This window comes from Pholcus phalangioides, unplaced genomic scaffold (genome assembly GCF_987345545.1).
Source record: "Pholcus phalangioides strain wild (caught in Gottingen) unplaced genomic scaffold, Ppha-v1.0 ptg000004l_1, whole genome shotgun sequence".
Classification (NCBI taxonomy): domain Eukaryota; kingdom Metazoa; phylum Arthropoda; class Arachnida; order Araneae; family Pholcidae; genus Pholcus; species Pholcus phalangioides.
Genome location: NW_028301597.1, coordinates 34,351,069 through 34,367,559, shown reverse-complemented (window position 1 = coordinate 34,367,559; position 16,491 = coordinate 34,351,069). Strand labels below are relative to the sequence as shown.

The 16,491-nt window shown below is 36.0% G+C and overlaps 1 protein-coding gene across 1 annotated transcript in view; it reads left to right on the top strand.

Moving 5' to 3' along the window:
- LOC149087335 (protein CEPU-1-like) overlaps positions 1 to 14,160 on the top strand; it is a 233,818-nt gene extending 219,658 nt beyond the window's left edge. Inside the window, exon 10 of the mRNA XM_089231388.1 lies at positions 9,492 to 14,160. Coding sequence (XP_089087514.1) covers positions 9,492 to 9,598 — 107 coding nt within the window. The 3' untranslated portion in view covers positions 9,599 to 14,160. The remainder of the gene's footprint in view (positions 1 to 9,491) is intronic.
- Positions 14,161 to 16,491: the final 2,331 nt, after the last annotated feature.

Here is a 16,491-nt window from a genome sequence, read left to right as displayed (position 1 = left end):
CTAATTTAAAAATTCCTAGTTAATTAAATGAAACACTTTAATTAACTGTGGGTTCCCCACTAGACAATGCTCCCAATTTCTGACTGACTTACATGCATTTTCCACACACACACACACACTGCTCCCTTGCCTTTCCTTCACACTGGTCCTAAGCGGACCTGTTTTGAGGGCGGCAGATGTCTGCAAACAGATAGGCCCCGCCAGAAATTTTTCTCTTCAAGTTCAACTCACTAGGTAGTAAATTGCCCATAGATGGCAACAGATCTGAGTTGTGCTTGGTTTGAAAGAAAAGAAAGATTTCTCTGGGGACGTTCAAGTATTACGTAAGCAAATTTTTAGCCATTTTTGACACCCTCCCCCTCCCCTTGTCAGCAAAATTTCGTCATCAGCTCTGCCCCTCTGAATCCTAACTCACATTTTCATAAAGGATGGTTGATGACGTAAGCATTATCCAAACCCCCCCCCCTTGTCATCAAAAGTCAGCAAATCGGAAACCCCCCCCCCCCATCGATGATGACGTAACACTTGAACGGCCCCTCTCGAAATAATGGTGATCCTTTCTAGATACTAGAACGATATTTTTTCTTGGTCCGCAAAGTATCGTTGTATCGAAGTTTTTCACTGTATTGAAAATTTCGGCTGATACGTTTGCAGGAGTTTCTTCAAATTTTCCGCTGTGGATTATACCGTGTTTTTTGCTGCAAATGATGTACATTTTGAAAATATCTTATTAGTTTACCAGACTGCAGTGCCATCTGTTGCAAAAAATTCTGTTTGACTGGAAATTTAATGTTTTCCATTATATGTCCAACCATAATGCAGCAGACAGTGCATTTCTGTTCCTTTCTGTTCTTTGTTTTTTATTCTTTTTATAAATAGGCTTATTAGCACTGCTCAAAACAAGTAGGGGAGCAAGCAAAAAAGTGAAGAAAACCGTGCGAGACAGCCACGTATTGCTATACAATGGATAGTACACGCGTATCAATGCGCAATACAGAAAAAAGACGTAAAAAAATTTGGAATTAATCTTTGATTCTTTGAAAATATGGAAAAAACATGAAAAGATGATTTAGGGCAACAATTTGGTTACATGTAAACGATAAAAAAAAGTACTGTTTAGGCATGAGTTTTAATAGGTCGTGTGGTCTCCTCGAACAGCTAAGACTGCTGCACACCTGTTTGCCATGGATGCGATGAGGTTATCGATCAGACTTTGGGGAATACTGTTCCACTCCTCAAGAAGTGCAATCTGCAAGTCTCGGACAGTAACAGGCGGCCTTGGTCGCGCAGCAATGCGTCGTCCGAGGACATGATCGATTGGATTCAGGTCAGGAGAGCACGCTGGCCATTCCATACGCTGTATTGTTTCAGCTTCAAGCATGTTCTCCACCAGACGAGCTCTATGCGGTCGGGCATTATCATCCTGGAAAACAAAGGAATCTCCAATGGCTCCAGCGTAAGGGATGACATGAGGTCGCAGTATCTCGTCTGCATACCTTCGGGCCGTCAAAGTGCCATTCCGAATGATATGCAGGTCCGTACGTCCGCCTATGCTGATTCCACCCCATACCATCCAACCAGCTCGTCTGTATTGTGACCTTTCACGAACGAATGCGGGGTTATTTCGAGTGCCCCTGTCCCTCCATACCAGAACACGTCGGGTGTCACACTCCAGACTGAATCGGGACTCGTCTGTAAACAGCACTTGGCTCCAATCATGTTGCTCCCAATCTCGATGTTCAGCAGCCCATCTTCTTCGGGCCGCACGGTGGCGTGGGGTCAACGGAATGCAGACCATTGGCCTACGTGCATAGAGCCCTCCCTCATGAAGCCTCCGTTTCCTGCTAGGCTTTAAATTATGGATGATTCATTTTATGTTACTTATCGGTATGCTTCTTTGCGTAATTTTGTTAAAACCATGTGCTCCCCTAATTGTTTTGAGCAGTGTAGATCCCTCGATTGAAGAATACTTTGAACCGCGGCCTAGAAACAGTGATACCTCAACCTACCATGGCAAAATACCTTTCAATTGACATAAACAATATCACATTATAGGTATCTGCACAACCACGAAATTCAGTTTCTCTTAAGTCGATTATTTCCAACATGGGGCCAATTGGATTTTTTCTATGAAATCTTGGAACCTTACGAATGATCATCTTTTTTTTTATAAGTTCGACTTTTCAATTTTAAACAATATCTCACTCTCTCTCTCTTGATGACACACTTCTTTCTCTTTCATTTTCCTCTTTCAGTGGACGGCATTTGAGCAAGGGCGTATCCAGGATCTGAACTAGATGGGGGGGGGGGGGGGGCAACTCACTGATGGGGGGGGGGGGTTCGCTGCACCTCTCGCTGCCTTATGTAATATTTTTTTTAATAAGCAATAAATGATGGCTTGGGGTGTGGGGCGGCTCTCTGTTCGATGGCGGATTCTGTTCTACTTTCCAGCGCGTATCCAATACGTGAGAAGTTCCTATGGAATCTTAACGTGGAGGCGCGTCTGATTTTCATGCCCCCCCCCTTCCCGCTGGATACGCCTATGGATTTGAGTGAGGGTTCTTGGTGGTGTGTGTTCCAAGGAAAATTTGTGAAAAAAAAGTCCACCGTGCCAATAAAATGAAGAAAAATGAAGGCCACTAACTCCTTTAAAAATAAATATTCTGTGTAAAGCAACGTAAAACCAATGAGTTAATTGTTTTCTCATCCAAGCTCAAGGACCCACCGAAACCTCTCCGAAGACCCCTGATTAAAAACCACCGCTTTTAACTAATTAAAAGTATACAAATGGAGGGGGGTGCAAAGACCCCCTTCAAAGAGCCAAAGCAAAAAAATAGTGGTTCTTACATTTGGAGAGTGAAAAAACCTTTGTTGTGGAATGGAACTATGCAGTTTCACCCAGGGGGCGTACCCTTTACAAGAGCACGCAGGGGGTGTGGCATTAGGATTTCAGAGATGATTTGGTGGAGCATGACTTAAAAAAGGTTGGATCCACTGTCCTAAGTACGTAAACTGGGTTCGTATAGTCCTTGAAAATCCTTGAAAGTTTTTGGGGAAAAAAAGTACATTTTCAAGTCTTTTAAAAGTCCTGAAAAATCATTGCATCCGTTGAAAAAAATGATAATCATTTTCAAGTGCTTGAAATTTTTTTTTTTTTTTGGTTCTGAATTTTGATCTTCCATTGATTGTCCCCCCCCCCTTTTGTCCCATTTCTTCCATCTTTGTTCCCCTTCAACTGAATCCCCCCCCCCAAACCCATATCCTACTGAGGCGAAAATGTTTAGAGTGATAATGATACAATGATTACTAGACAATGTTCAAAACAGGACTCATGATCACCCATACCTGAGGCATTTCTATGCTTAAAAATATTTTGCCTGAAATCTAGCAGTAAAATACTTCGCTTAATGACATTGCTTCAAAATATTTTAAACTATTGAATTAAGGAATGTCAGTATGTCCTGATCATATTTCCTCGATAAAAATACGGGGAATCGCCGTCACCAAAATGATTCCAAAGGTAAGTAAAGTTCGCAATTATTGCTAAAATTGCCAAAAAAACACCAAAGGAAGGAAATGAAGCACCATTGCATTTAAGCAGTAGATTTAAATGAATTCTATGGGGGGGGGGGGGGGACATTAACATTACGATACTTAAAATTCATACTTACTATAATATAAACGGCAATTAGAAATCACTCACCCCCTCCCACAAAATGTCATATCTTCTTTAGTTAAGTAGGCTTTCTTTAGATTAAGTTCATAGATTAAGATTATATTAGATTAAGGTAGACTAAGGGGTATAAGGAAAAGTTTTCCATGAGAAATCAACTTTACGAAACATCTGGGCTTGTCAATGCGGAAATAAGAGGCTTTTATGGAGGCGAAATATCTTGCCATTGCCGCTCAAAGGGTTAAAAACATTTTTATTATTCGACCATCTCTTGAAAAATCCAACATGTAGATTATACGTCCCGCCTTTACGGGACATAGTGCCTTCCGCCCATCTTTCGTGACTTACTTCTTGTTTCCATAAAAATGCTCGTTTTGTCACCTTTTTTAGATTTGTTTTTTTAATCACAAATCGTGTACGTTTTTTAATCACAAATCAAATTATAATATTTACTATCATTTTTCGGTTTGAGAAATTTCGAGCATCCATTACTTCAATCTATATGCCCAACTAAGACGTGTGACATTTTTGAGATTTGTCGGGCTCTGGGCCCGACCAGATAGTGCATGTTCAAAATCAACTTTCAGTTCCCAAACAGTTCCATTCTGGGACAGAGAAGCACTTTTTGTTATGTTATTCATTCTACGGATAACTTTCATGCAGTGGAACCTGCCATAACGGACGCGTTTTGTAATTACTTCAGCGGTTATCCATTAACGGACACGTATCATCAGTGGACAAAGTCACGGACTGAGTTCGTTATGAGTGTTCGTTATCTAGAGGATCCACCTCGAGCAATACATTGAAGCCCACCGATATAATTCTAAAAAATGTCCGTTAACGGGATGTGTCCTCTATCGAAGAGTGTCCGTTATGGAAGGTTCTACTGTATTTATGTGAATGTGATCGTGACCATTGACTTTTTAATCGGATTTCGACAGTACTTTCGGCAATGAAAACGTCTTGAAAGTTTTTCCCAAAAAAAAGAAAGGTTTTCTTGATTCTAACCAATAAAGTTCTATTATATTATCATTATTATTCAGGATTTTATTTTAACAATGACCAGCTTTCAACGGAATTAAAAGACATAAAGTTAGCTTCATCAATTTTTTTTTTTTTTTTAAATAATAATCACAAGAGAATTTCTCCAAAATTATTCCTGACCACTAACGTGAAACGATCAACTACAGTTAAGGAAGTTTTTCTTTTTAAGTGCAGTGAATGTTTTTCCATCTATCAGTTGGTGAAAGAGAACTAGTTGTGTGAGAATGAGAACGTCAATGAATGAGGAGCCGTTCTTTTGTCTCGTTAGCTCAAGAGTAAGGTCATTACTATTATTAGTCATGGCTGTATGAATATATACGACAGAGAACGAATCATTCATAATGGTTATCCACTTCTCTTCATTTCTATTGCAGCTAGCGCTAGCCAAAAGTTTTTCGCTTTCATTCCTCAATCATTCTCTGTCTAGCTTTGTGCACATTTTTATTGCGCCAAATACCCTGCTCTGACCTTTTCATCCCGTTAGCGCTTAATGACACACTAAAGGTAAAACTTCACTCGTTAAACAAATAGTTCTTAACATTCCGCAGTGACCTTATATTTATTTCTGGTTTTGTTCCATCTAAGCTTTAAAGTAATAATATTAATAGTAATTATAGATTGCAAATCATTGGTATACAGCTAGCGTAAAACACACACACAGAAAAATTCAGAAACTTCACAATATAATTAACGGCAATGAATTGTAGGTCCCGGTCTAATTAGCCCTCGTGTGCAAAAAATGACCGTGGTGCGACAAAAATGATCTCATAAGTGTTATTAATGATTATCAGAATGTATTATGAATTGAATAATCAATTCATAATACATTCAGAGATTCTGAAAAACGTCCTAGTGATCGGATTCTTCTGAAAGTTTGTATTAAGGTTATACGAGAGGGTCGTTTGATAAGTTAGGACTTTATGAGATAGCAGCACGATTGCTTTGAGTATATTACAATTATAAGTATCGCTTTTCAAAACTTGTCACAATAAGTTAGAGAGCATAAAGAGTTTTATGGATTGTTGTTGTGTGTATGTGTGGTTGTTGTTTATTTGTTTTTTTTTTTTTTTGTTTTTTTTTTTTTTTTTTTGCTGCGTCGCTCCAAGTAGTTCGGGTTTATAGCAGTGATTTTGTAAATGGATGATTGTAAGTGCCTTGCAGTAAAAAAAATAGTATCTTAAAAAGTAGAAAGCTGCCCAGATCAAAGCCTAAATTAAATTCTGAATTGGAGTAAGTTCATGAAGACGATGAATAGGTTCATGGAGACGATTTATAAGTTCATCATTAAAGATCCTTTTTTTGGATCAACGAATTTAAACGGACCTTACATCAACCAAAAAAGAAAAGCATCCTGAACTCCCGTTTTAGACCATCACGCTGGAAATCGTTGCATAATTTCATGGTATCATCATAGAAGATCGTAAATTGAAATAGCTTGAGATAGCCGATGTGGGAATTTCAATAGAACGGGTTCACAATATTATCCATGAGAAATTTTAAATGAAGAAGCTTTGTGCAAGATTCCTGATTATTGATCAAAAAACATTTCAATAGAAAATTTTGTCGATATTGGCTCATAACCCTGTGTGAAGGCCTTCGACGTCGATTTTTTACCTTTAGTGAGACAAGTATTCACCACTGTGTGCTAGAACAGTGTTTATCAACCGCCGGGCCCTGATATCATTCCTACCGGGCCGCGACTGATTAGCCGTTTTATTTTTCCTCATTCATTTTCCATTGGTCGTGTGTTTAACCGGGCCTTCGAATCAAAAAAATGAATGAAACGGGGCAGCGGGCTTGAAAAATTTGATAACCACTACTCTAGAGTCGAAACAACGGTCTAAGTAGTGGATAAGCAAAGGCTGTTTCGTTTGCTGGTAAAGCGGTTGCCACATTTTTGATATTTTCATGATATATTCCAGAAGAATCAGACAATAATTATTGCAATTATAACTTAAGAACATTATGCAATTCTGCTGGGAAATTTGGAAGAACTGCTGCTGAATAAACGGCCAAAATTGACGCCGAGGAAAGCCCTATCTTACCAAGGCAATGCCCCAACTCACAGATACATCATTGCAATGGCTAAGCTCCATGTATTAGGCTTTGCACTGATCCCTTATGCATCAAATTCAACGGATCTGTCCCCCACGTGAATTTTTCCTCTCCCCCCTCAATGTTGGAAATTTCGCTTGGCGGGAAAAATCGTTCATCAAATGAAGAGGTCATTCCAGAGGAAAATGATTACTTTGAAGAATAAGAGAATAATAAGAGAAAATATAATTTTCTGACGCGATAAATAAATTTGAATATCATTGAAAAAAAGTGTGAAGCTTGAAGAAGACTTAGTTGAAAAATAAAACGGAATTTTTTTCTATATAAAAAAGGTAAACACATATTGTCTTTTACCTTACTTATCAAAAGAACCTCGTACAAACAATCCATTTGGAAAACTTAATTTCAGACAGATGAAGTAGCATTTATACACGTGTATAAGCCGACCTCTCGCCAACTTAAGGATAACCAGAATGGTAGAAAATTGAAAACTCAACTATAAGCCGACCTCCCATAATTTATCCGTACTGTGGAGGAAACGTGTGTTTATAAGGCCGGGATTACAGTATAAAAGTTTTGTAAAAGTCTTTTTATAAAACTTGAATCGGTATACTGATCGGTTGCATTTGCTCGAATGTAATCGATCAGTTTGTTGGTTGTATTTTTCAAGTTTTATAAAAGTACTTTTAAAAAACTTTTACATTTTAATCGTGGCTTAAGATAAAAAAAGTTACTATGAAAAAATAATGAAAACATGCAAATGTGTTTTTCTTTCTCTCATTTATTCGCCCGACACTTTACGAGACAGCATTAATTCATTTTTCCCATCATATCGTCTGTAGCTACCGCGTGGACAACACAAGGCCCAGTTGTAGACTACAATATTCCAGTATTCTGGCCAGGTATGCGAAATGGCTTTCTTTCAATCGCAGGCCACAAACCGAAGTACTTATCGTGTTGTATGGATTGGTACTTTTTTTTTTTGGTACAACTCCTTTCACACAGGGTCTTTTTAATGCATTGGATCACCTGGGCACTGTCGGGAGAATTACTATCAATTGCGTCGAACATGTAGAGGTTCTCGATGCAATCATCAGCCGTGGGGGCACCATGATTCTTCAAAGATGGCTCTTTTTTTTCTGTGGGCCTTCGTATCTTTCGTCTGAAATCTCTTCCCCTGTCATATGAATAGGGTAAACACCTTGTTTGATTTAAAAAAAAATCGATCAATTCACCCCCTTCCTGTGTAGAAGAAATCATTTTTGCAAGATACATAGAGAGCTGGATGTTGTGTGAAGATGGTGTTTCTTTGGAAAGAAAAATTAATCTCTGCCTCTACTGGGAATCGGGTAGGTGAGGGTTCTGTGTACGAGGAGCTCGGGCTCGATTCCTGGTAGAGGCACAGATGAATTTCTCTTTCCGAAAAAAATTGAAAATCTTTGCGAGAAAAAAAAATATGCATCTTCTCACAATATCCAGTTTTCCGTATAACAGAAAGCTGATTATATCTCGCATAAACAAGTGAAATCGGCATCACGTCATAGAAATTATTTTATAATCATTCTATATGCATTGTAATTTTGGATGATTATAGTGATTTCTAGTCTCTCGAGGGATAAGAGTTTACTGCGTGTAGTAATTTGAAAATTAAAACTATTCATTCAATTATTGAGATTGATATCCTGATAATGGATATGGCAATGAAAGTGTGTACGTGATGTACTTCAATCAATTCATATGTACTATATTTAGGTTAAATTAAATGTCGATCGTAGATAGATGTTTTCTCCGTTGCAGTTTAATATAACAAGGAGATTGTTTCAGTTAAATTTGAGTTCATTTTCAAAAGAGAACATTTCCACTTCTGCTAAATTTACAGTAGAAGTAAAAAACTTTTCCTCCGGTATGGATATCTTTAAAAACTTAGAAAATACCACAACGTGTAGAATAAGGGAGAAATATAAAAATATTCAAATACTTTGTTTTTTATCAATATTCAAGGGGGTATAAACATTTTAATTTTGGAGATGTTCTGTTTTGAAACAAAATTACAGTGGAAATGTTATCTTTTGATCAAAATTGGAGCTGGTTGAGTGTGAAAAATTGGGAATTTCTACGCCTCCCGTTGATTCCCATACCAAAAATAAGATACCCTTACTTCTGTCTCGGGAATAACGTAAAAAACACGATCGTTCTACAGTAGAACCTCCCATAACGGACACACCCGTTAGCGAACACCTTCACCAATGGACACTTTTGAATAACATCGACGTGACTCAGTGTATTTTACTATCCATTGACGGACACTACTTGTTAGATGACAAAATTTTCGGACCCATGGATATCCGTTATCGAAAGATTCTACTATAGAATGTGACTTTGCAAGTGTTTCTGAAAAAATGCGCCGTTTTTAAAAGAATCCCTTAATGCCAATAGGACAACAACTACTTTGCTATGTTCCCTTTTGGATGAAAAAAACCGAACTGAATGAACAAGGCATATAATACGTGCTCCTTTTTTGTAGAAACAACTCGCTTTACATTGTAATTTCGACCTAAAATATTCCTGTTTGAATACACACTGTTGCATAATCCGACAGAGCTCATCCCAAGGAATAAGAAGCCTTTGAAAAGTGCATTTCGAGAAAAAGTGGAAATGATCCCCTTTTTGGAAATAAGCTCCTCATTTAAATTTTAATTTTCCTTTTTTTTATTTCCAGGTACGAGTCTGGAAACGAATGGATGCCGTAAACCGATCAAGTTTTACGAGCTGTACGCCTGTTTGCCAGTATTATTCGCTTTTTACTTCAGTTGCTCTGCTTTATAAAGTCGTTATATTGTGCAAAAGATGTCTTCAAGATTTTATGTACAGCTATTAACTGTGTATAGCGTGTAAAGTTCATTGCGTGAATTAGAAGTCGAAAGATTTTCATTCAAAGAGAGAGAGAGAGGCAGGCAGAAGCCATGGATAACAACGTGCTTGATATATATATAATTAAGCTTCGCTGATTTATTTTACGCAAATCTGCCAAAAGAATACCATTAAATCATTTCTCACACTCCAATATGAAACCGCATCGACAATTTCCAGCTTACTGCTATATTTTTTTTTTTTTTTGTTACGGACTTTTAAAATAATCATAATTAAAACGATTCTTATGCATAGGATTATGAAATCTGATAGTTAAAGTCACGGCAATGTGACAAGTTCACCTAAGATATTAGTTTAATTAAAGAATCTGCATGATTTAATACCCGTAATGCATCTTGACAGCATGTGAAAATGAAATTCTATGGGTTATTCTTACCATCCAATGAAATTTCGGAAAAAAGAGCATTTATTATATGATGCTTGTATCAATGAATGGATTGAGAATGCAGTCAAACTCAATTGTAACAACCTCGGTCGGTACGACAACCTCGGCTACAACGTCAAAAATTCGCTGTCTCGACTGATTCCCATAGAGAATAATGTTAATGAGCCTTGTCGATGATAGAGGTAACCAGCTCGGTTTTAACGACAAATTTTTCGTCACTTTCGTTCCCACATTTCAACGACGTTTTCCGAAAACATTCCGAAAGATTATATCCAGGGTATATTGTTCTCTGGTCCTATTTATACCTAAAGTTCAAAAAGAAGATGAAATTGCATGTTTCGCGTTCCGACTTGCTCATTGACATGACCACTATACGAAACATATCCGTATTTTGCTCTTCCCGACTATTTATAAAAATGAACTAATTCTTTTCACGCTTGCTTTAATTCCCGATCTTTACTAGAATCAAGTGAAGAGCAAGGCCGTCTTATATAAGAGCTTCCTAGGCCACCGGGGGGGAAGTTATTTTGGGATTTTTCTGAGCCCTCCCCCTCTTCTCTACTTGAAGACCCGGGCAGCGCCCGGGTGGGCCCATGCGTTGAGACACAACTAGTGAAGATAATTTGCATAACTTATAAATTGTGTTACAATGAATATGACCACAAATATTCATCTCACATATTTGCCAAGTTTCTTTTCCTCCGTGAAGTACGTTTTATCAGACTTGTATTGATTCTTTTCTCGCCAAGGGTTATTTATAAACAATACCTGGTTATTTCGTCGACATTTGGCAACATGTTTGGCGAGGATGTGCTATGTTTTGTATTAATTATCCCAATTCTCCGCATTTGTTTCGATCAAATTGGTCACCCTGGTCATAAATAAATAAGAACTTAACATGCAAAGTTTTTGGTTGCCTATGTTTCCTCTACATTTCTTGTCGAAAGAAGGTCTTCAAAACGTCACCCTCGGTTACGATGACACCTCGGTTATACAACGACGAAATTTCATGGAATCTTTGACGTCGTTATAACCGAGTTTGACTGTATAATCAACTGCACGTGCGTGAATGTTCAAAATTGCTTTCAAATTAGAAGTATACAAAAATAATTTTTGCGAAACACATTTGATAAAATAATAACTTCACATTCGTTTTATAAGAAAAATTTTATATAATGCATCATTCAGTTGAAGAATATTAATTATAATAATATTAAATGTTTTTTTTAAAGGAGGACTTATTTCTAGATTTTGTGACACAATTATCAAGCATCTCTCTTTTTTTTTTTAATTATTCTATTTTTTATCTTTATACATAACATGTAATTTGTTGGCTTCGGTGGTTCCTTGCGGCCACGAAAAGCCGTCTTAAATTAAATCTAAAGCTTGAAGAGCTATTAAAATTTCGAGTTAGGATTATATACAGATGCTGAGGAAATAAATTCCATTCTGAAAATTCTCTAATTACACGTGGCGGCCTCTACAAAAAACTAGAAGAGAAAAATATCATATTAAAATCAAATTTGTGCCAAAAAAAAGATATCATTCGATGTATATCAGCATTTTAAAGGAATTCGAGTTTCTTTAGATGTTTTATTACGAGAGCTGTGGTGGGAAAAGCTTCATACTAGAGTCTACATATGTCTGTAATAATATTTATATGCATCATTTTTTAACTTAATTAAATTCAAATATATTGTATAATATACAAATACTAAGAAAATCTTAATCCCACAATCAGCCCTTAGGCACTGGTCATGGGGGCAAAAAATTGATTCTGGTCTGGACTAAGAAATCCAACACTTTTTCATTTAGAAATCGTTAGTTATATCCCGTCATAATTTACTTCGACCATTGTCCTTATGTCTAATTGCATATAAACATTCAAGATAACTTTACCAGAGTAAACCAAAAATGCGCCCTGTCCGCGAATTTTATATGGTACTCGTGAGGATAAGAATGCCTTTTCAGCTTCGCTTTTGCCGGCCATTTTGGATTTCGTAGGATATCTTCAATAGAAATGTTAGGACATGAGACATTCCATTTCAAGGTAGAATTTCGTGGAAATCGCTTCGCATAGTTTCGGTTACCCCGCATCTACGTAATTAAGAATCGAGCTCAAGCTTGTAATGTTTTCTTTCTAGACATTAACAAAATGTTTCCTTACAAGTTTTGTATTACAATCGTCCTTTGGTTTTCGTAGATTTCATACTCGTGGTTTATATATTCATGGTCTTTTTCCAAGTTTTGTGGCAAACACTTTTCAGTTCTAGTATAGGAATAAGATATAAATTGCACGTGTCAAATAAACGTTTAAAAAATACCCTCCTAAAGGTTTTTCTCGTGCTTCTGGAAATGTTTTTAGAAGACTGATGTTTAAATGTTCCTCTCACCCTGTAAGTTAAGAATTTGATTTGAAAGTTCGATGTATTGAAAATGTTTAGCTTCATTGCTGCACGTTTCCTGTTATTACGTCATCGATGAAACTATAGTCAGATATATCGAGGAAAAAGAACTTCGAATTCGATCAGCCGCTTCTGTAGCTACACCTGCTATTATACAGCCCTTGATCAAGGCTGTAGCGTGAAGGGAAATCGGGGGTCTGGTCCCCAACTCCCCCCTCCCCCCGAAATGTAAGAAAATTCTTGAAAAGAAGGGAAAAGATGGCCAAATATATATATTGTCATATCTAGTATCACTTTGGTTCCCCCCCCCCTCGGAAATACAAGTAGTCCCCCTCCGAACGAAATTTCTGGCTACGGGCCTGCCCTGGGTCTATATGTCTCTCATCCACAGTCAGAGGCTAGACACATCAATGACACGTTCTTCATATGTAGGAAAAATTAGAAGAGGAAACCTCATCATCATACTCTAACAAATTTATTGGAATGAAGAAAATGTCATTTTGTCTTTCTGTTCATAATGTCCTTTTAGAAAAATTCGCCGAGAATGACTGGGCACCTCTTTTCTACTTCGGCGGCCCAAAACAGATATAAAAGAAAAAGATTTCCTCGTAAGTTTCAGACTCGCATATCGAATGTTTGCTCACGATTAAAATTATTTTTAGCGAGTGTTTTAAGCCAATAACTTGGGTTACTCCCGAATTGTTACACTTGTAACTCGAAGTACCACCTGTGAAATACAAGGTACGTTCCCTAAGAACTTATCCATCATGTTCAACTTATTTTTGTCAACTTTTGATATAGTATTCAGTTGGTGTTATTTACTCCACCAAACTCCTCGTGAAAACTCGAAACAATATTCAGTATCAATTTCTTCATATAAATCACTCCAGTGTGAAGCCTTTCTACACCAATGTAAAAAAAAAAAGAAATACTTGTTGTATATAAGTAAATAGCGTGAATTTCACGAACGAGTGTCCTCTTCCTCTTCCTGCGATTTCCTAATTCCTAATCATATTCACTAAATGTGCGCCAGCAGTGCGTGTGTGTGCGTCTGCGTGTCGATGTGTATGTGAGTTTGCCCTTTTGAAAAATTCCTTTATACATCTCTCATTGTGATATATATGCATATATTATATTATATCAACCCTATGCCTATAAACCAGAAGAAAAAAGATGTCGTTTATAGTGATTTCTACCTTTTTCTTAGTTTCGGTTTCTTCCTCCTTGCGGAAGTGTGTGATGTCCTTTCCTATCCCTCCACCTTCATATCTTCTTCCTTTGTAAATGACACTGTTTGTACAATTATATACATCTGTGTACATAAATATACATAAACAAATATATATATAAATAAATTATATACATATATAAAAGTTATATACATATTGTATGGTCACTTGACAGAGCCGAGCAATTCTGTGAAATCTGTGAGCAAGAAGACGTAACTTGTGTAACAGAGAATGTAACCATTTCCTGCCCTTTGAAGAGTCGTGAATAATGAAATGATCGTTCGATAACTCGTATATTGCTTTCTTATGATTTTGCTTGTTTCATCATGAGTTGAGATTTTTGTCTTTGTTGTATAAGTAAAAGAAAGAGAATATATGCTTTTTTTTTCTTAGTCACATTGGTTCAAATATCAAGGTGCTCTGTTTTTGTATCTAATGCTGAAAATAAAATATATTGTGTCAAGTGAGTGACATGAACTCTATTTTCATACGTGGTATGTGTTCTTCTTAAGGCCAGTATTACACTACAAAATTTTGATAAAAGTTATTTTGTAAGCTTGAAAAATTCAACCAATAAGTGTATCGGTTACAATCTCTCGAATGTAACCGATACACTTATTGGTTGCATTTTTCGAGAGAATGTAACCAAGAGGCTTATTGGTTGTTTTTTTCAAGTGTTGCAAAAAATATTTTATCAAACTTTTATAATGTGATCCCAGCCTTACCTTAAATGCTCAATTTTTTTTCGAGCTGATAAATTTTTTTCATAGTTGATGATACATATTGAAAGCCGGAAAAATCCTTTCAACAAATCTATTCCGAATTGCACTGCTTAAGAGAGCCTTATTCAATACGTGCAAAGAAACAAATATCACACATAAAATAAATGTGTTGAAGTAATACCACTTTCCAAATGTATAACTACCTTCTTTGTGATTCAAACTATAGAAAGAAAAATTTCGGATAGCAAACTTCAAGTTAAAGGAAAAAACAAATGCAAACAAACATTTCAGCTAATTACTGAAATCACAGCCACACATGCTTTGCAAGAAACAGACTTGTTGCTAGGAATGGGAACAACCAGCAAATTCGAAACATAAAATGGAAAGAATATGGCCTCACCTTTTGTGCAAAGTGAATTCTGAATTTTTACCTTCAAACTGGCTGCAGTAATGAAGGTTTAAAAAACCCTTTGTACACATATGCAAAGCTATGCATTTAAGGATTGAATTAACAATATTTCATAATGTTTAAAAATTTAAATTTGCATTGTATTTAATGATTTCACAACAAAGCACTCCGAAAAATGATCTAGTAATAAACACTTCAAATATTCTCACAATTCCGCAAAAGTGAAATCTATCACACTTTATTAGCTTATTACATTTCATATAATTTCCAGTAAATTGTAATATAGTTTCAAGTTTACCGAAGTTATTTCAAAAATAAAATGATATATTAAAGGAAATATTTTTTTTTAATTTAAAATTTCTGTTTTTTAGATTTCCATAATCTCTTTTAGAATTTCTCATTCATTTATTCGCAAAAAAATATCACGATACATTACCAACAATAAAGAAACTTCTGCTCCACATGAATAGTTTCTTAGACTAATTCAGCATTCCCAGATGAAAATTAAACACTTAAATATGGCTAAATAGTTAAAATAAGGAAAACTTTATCTTCCTCCACCATGTGCATGAGAGAGTTAATAAATATTAAACATTTACAAAAACATTTCAAATGAAGTAATGTTAGGTTTGAGCACGTTACTTGAACTGCATAGAGGATGCAAAAGTCCTCATATTCATACAAAATGTTAATGCATTGATTTTATCATTGACGCATTCTTCAATTTAGAAAAGCTTTTAAATAATATATGTACATCTCAGATATGTCTACTATGCCTTGCATGCTATGGAATACATTTAATCACAGTTTTCGTCGTGTCAACAGATATTTCAGGCGAATGCTTTGCCTCCTAAGATGATAAACCGCATGAAATGACACTCAATTCATAACACAGAATGAATCTATCACAAAAGAAACAATTTTCTTAATATCATTAATCGTCGATAACAATAGTTTTGCCTGGTTCGTTTTAGGCATATTGCCAATACAGCATCTCTATAACAATTCATTGGGAAAAAGTTACAATATAATATGATCCCACCGAAACCAGGTGGTGTTTAGTAAACCATCAGCAATTTATTTTAGAAAAAACTAATCATTCATCATACCCATCTTGAAGTTTTACCCATCTTCTTATTACCCATAATACCCATCTTCTATTTGTTATTAAAGAATATATTAAATATTTGTTATAACTGAAAGAAAAATCTTATATCTCGATTTTTATTAGTACATATTTTTCCTTGAACTTCTTCCTAATTTTAACAAATATTTTCGTAATATCTGATTTACAACTTTTTTTTTTGTAAATTCATCAAAACCATAGTAAAGTAAAAATTATATATTTTATCAACCACATTTTCTTTTTCTTGACTTACCATTTTGACATGCTGCATAATAGACAGTACACAACTTGTATGTATAGACTTACAGCCTGAAAACTGGAGTTTGTTCCAGTTGAAATAACTTGAACCGTTGGTTATAAAAATATACTTTCAATTAGACAATTTTTTCAAATAACGTGCTTAATTCAGATATGTCACTTCTTTTACAAGGAGCCGTATATGTTAACTGTGTACAAAATTCAATTTTTATGAATTTCCTCTTACTTTCAGTTGGAAACTTGTTGCCTTGTCG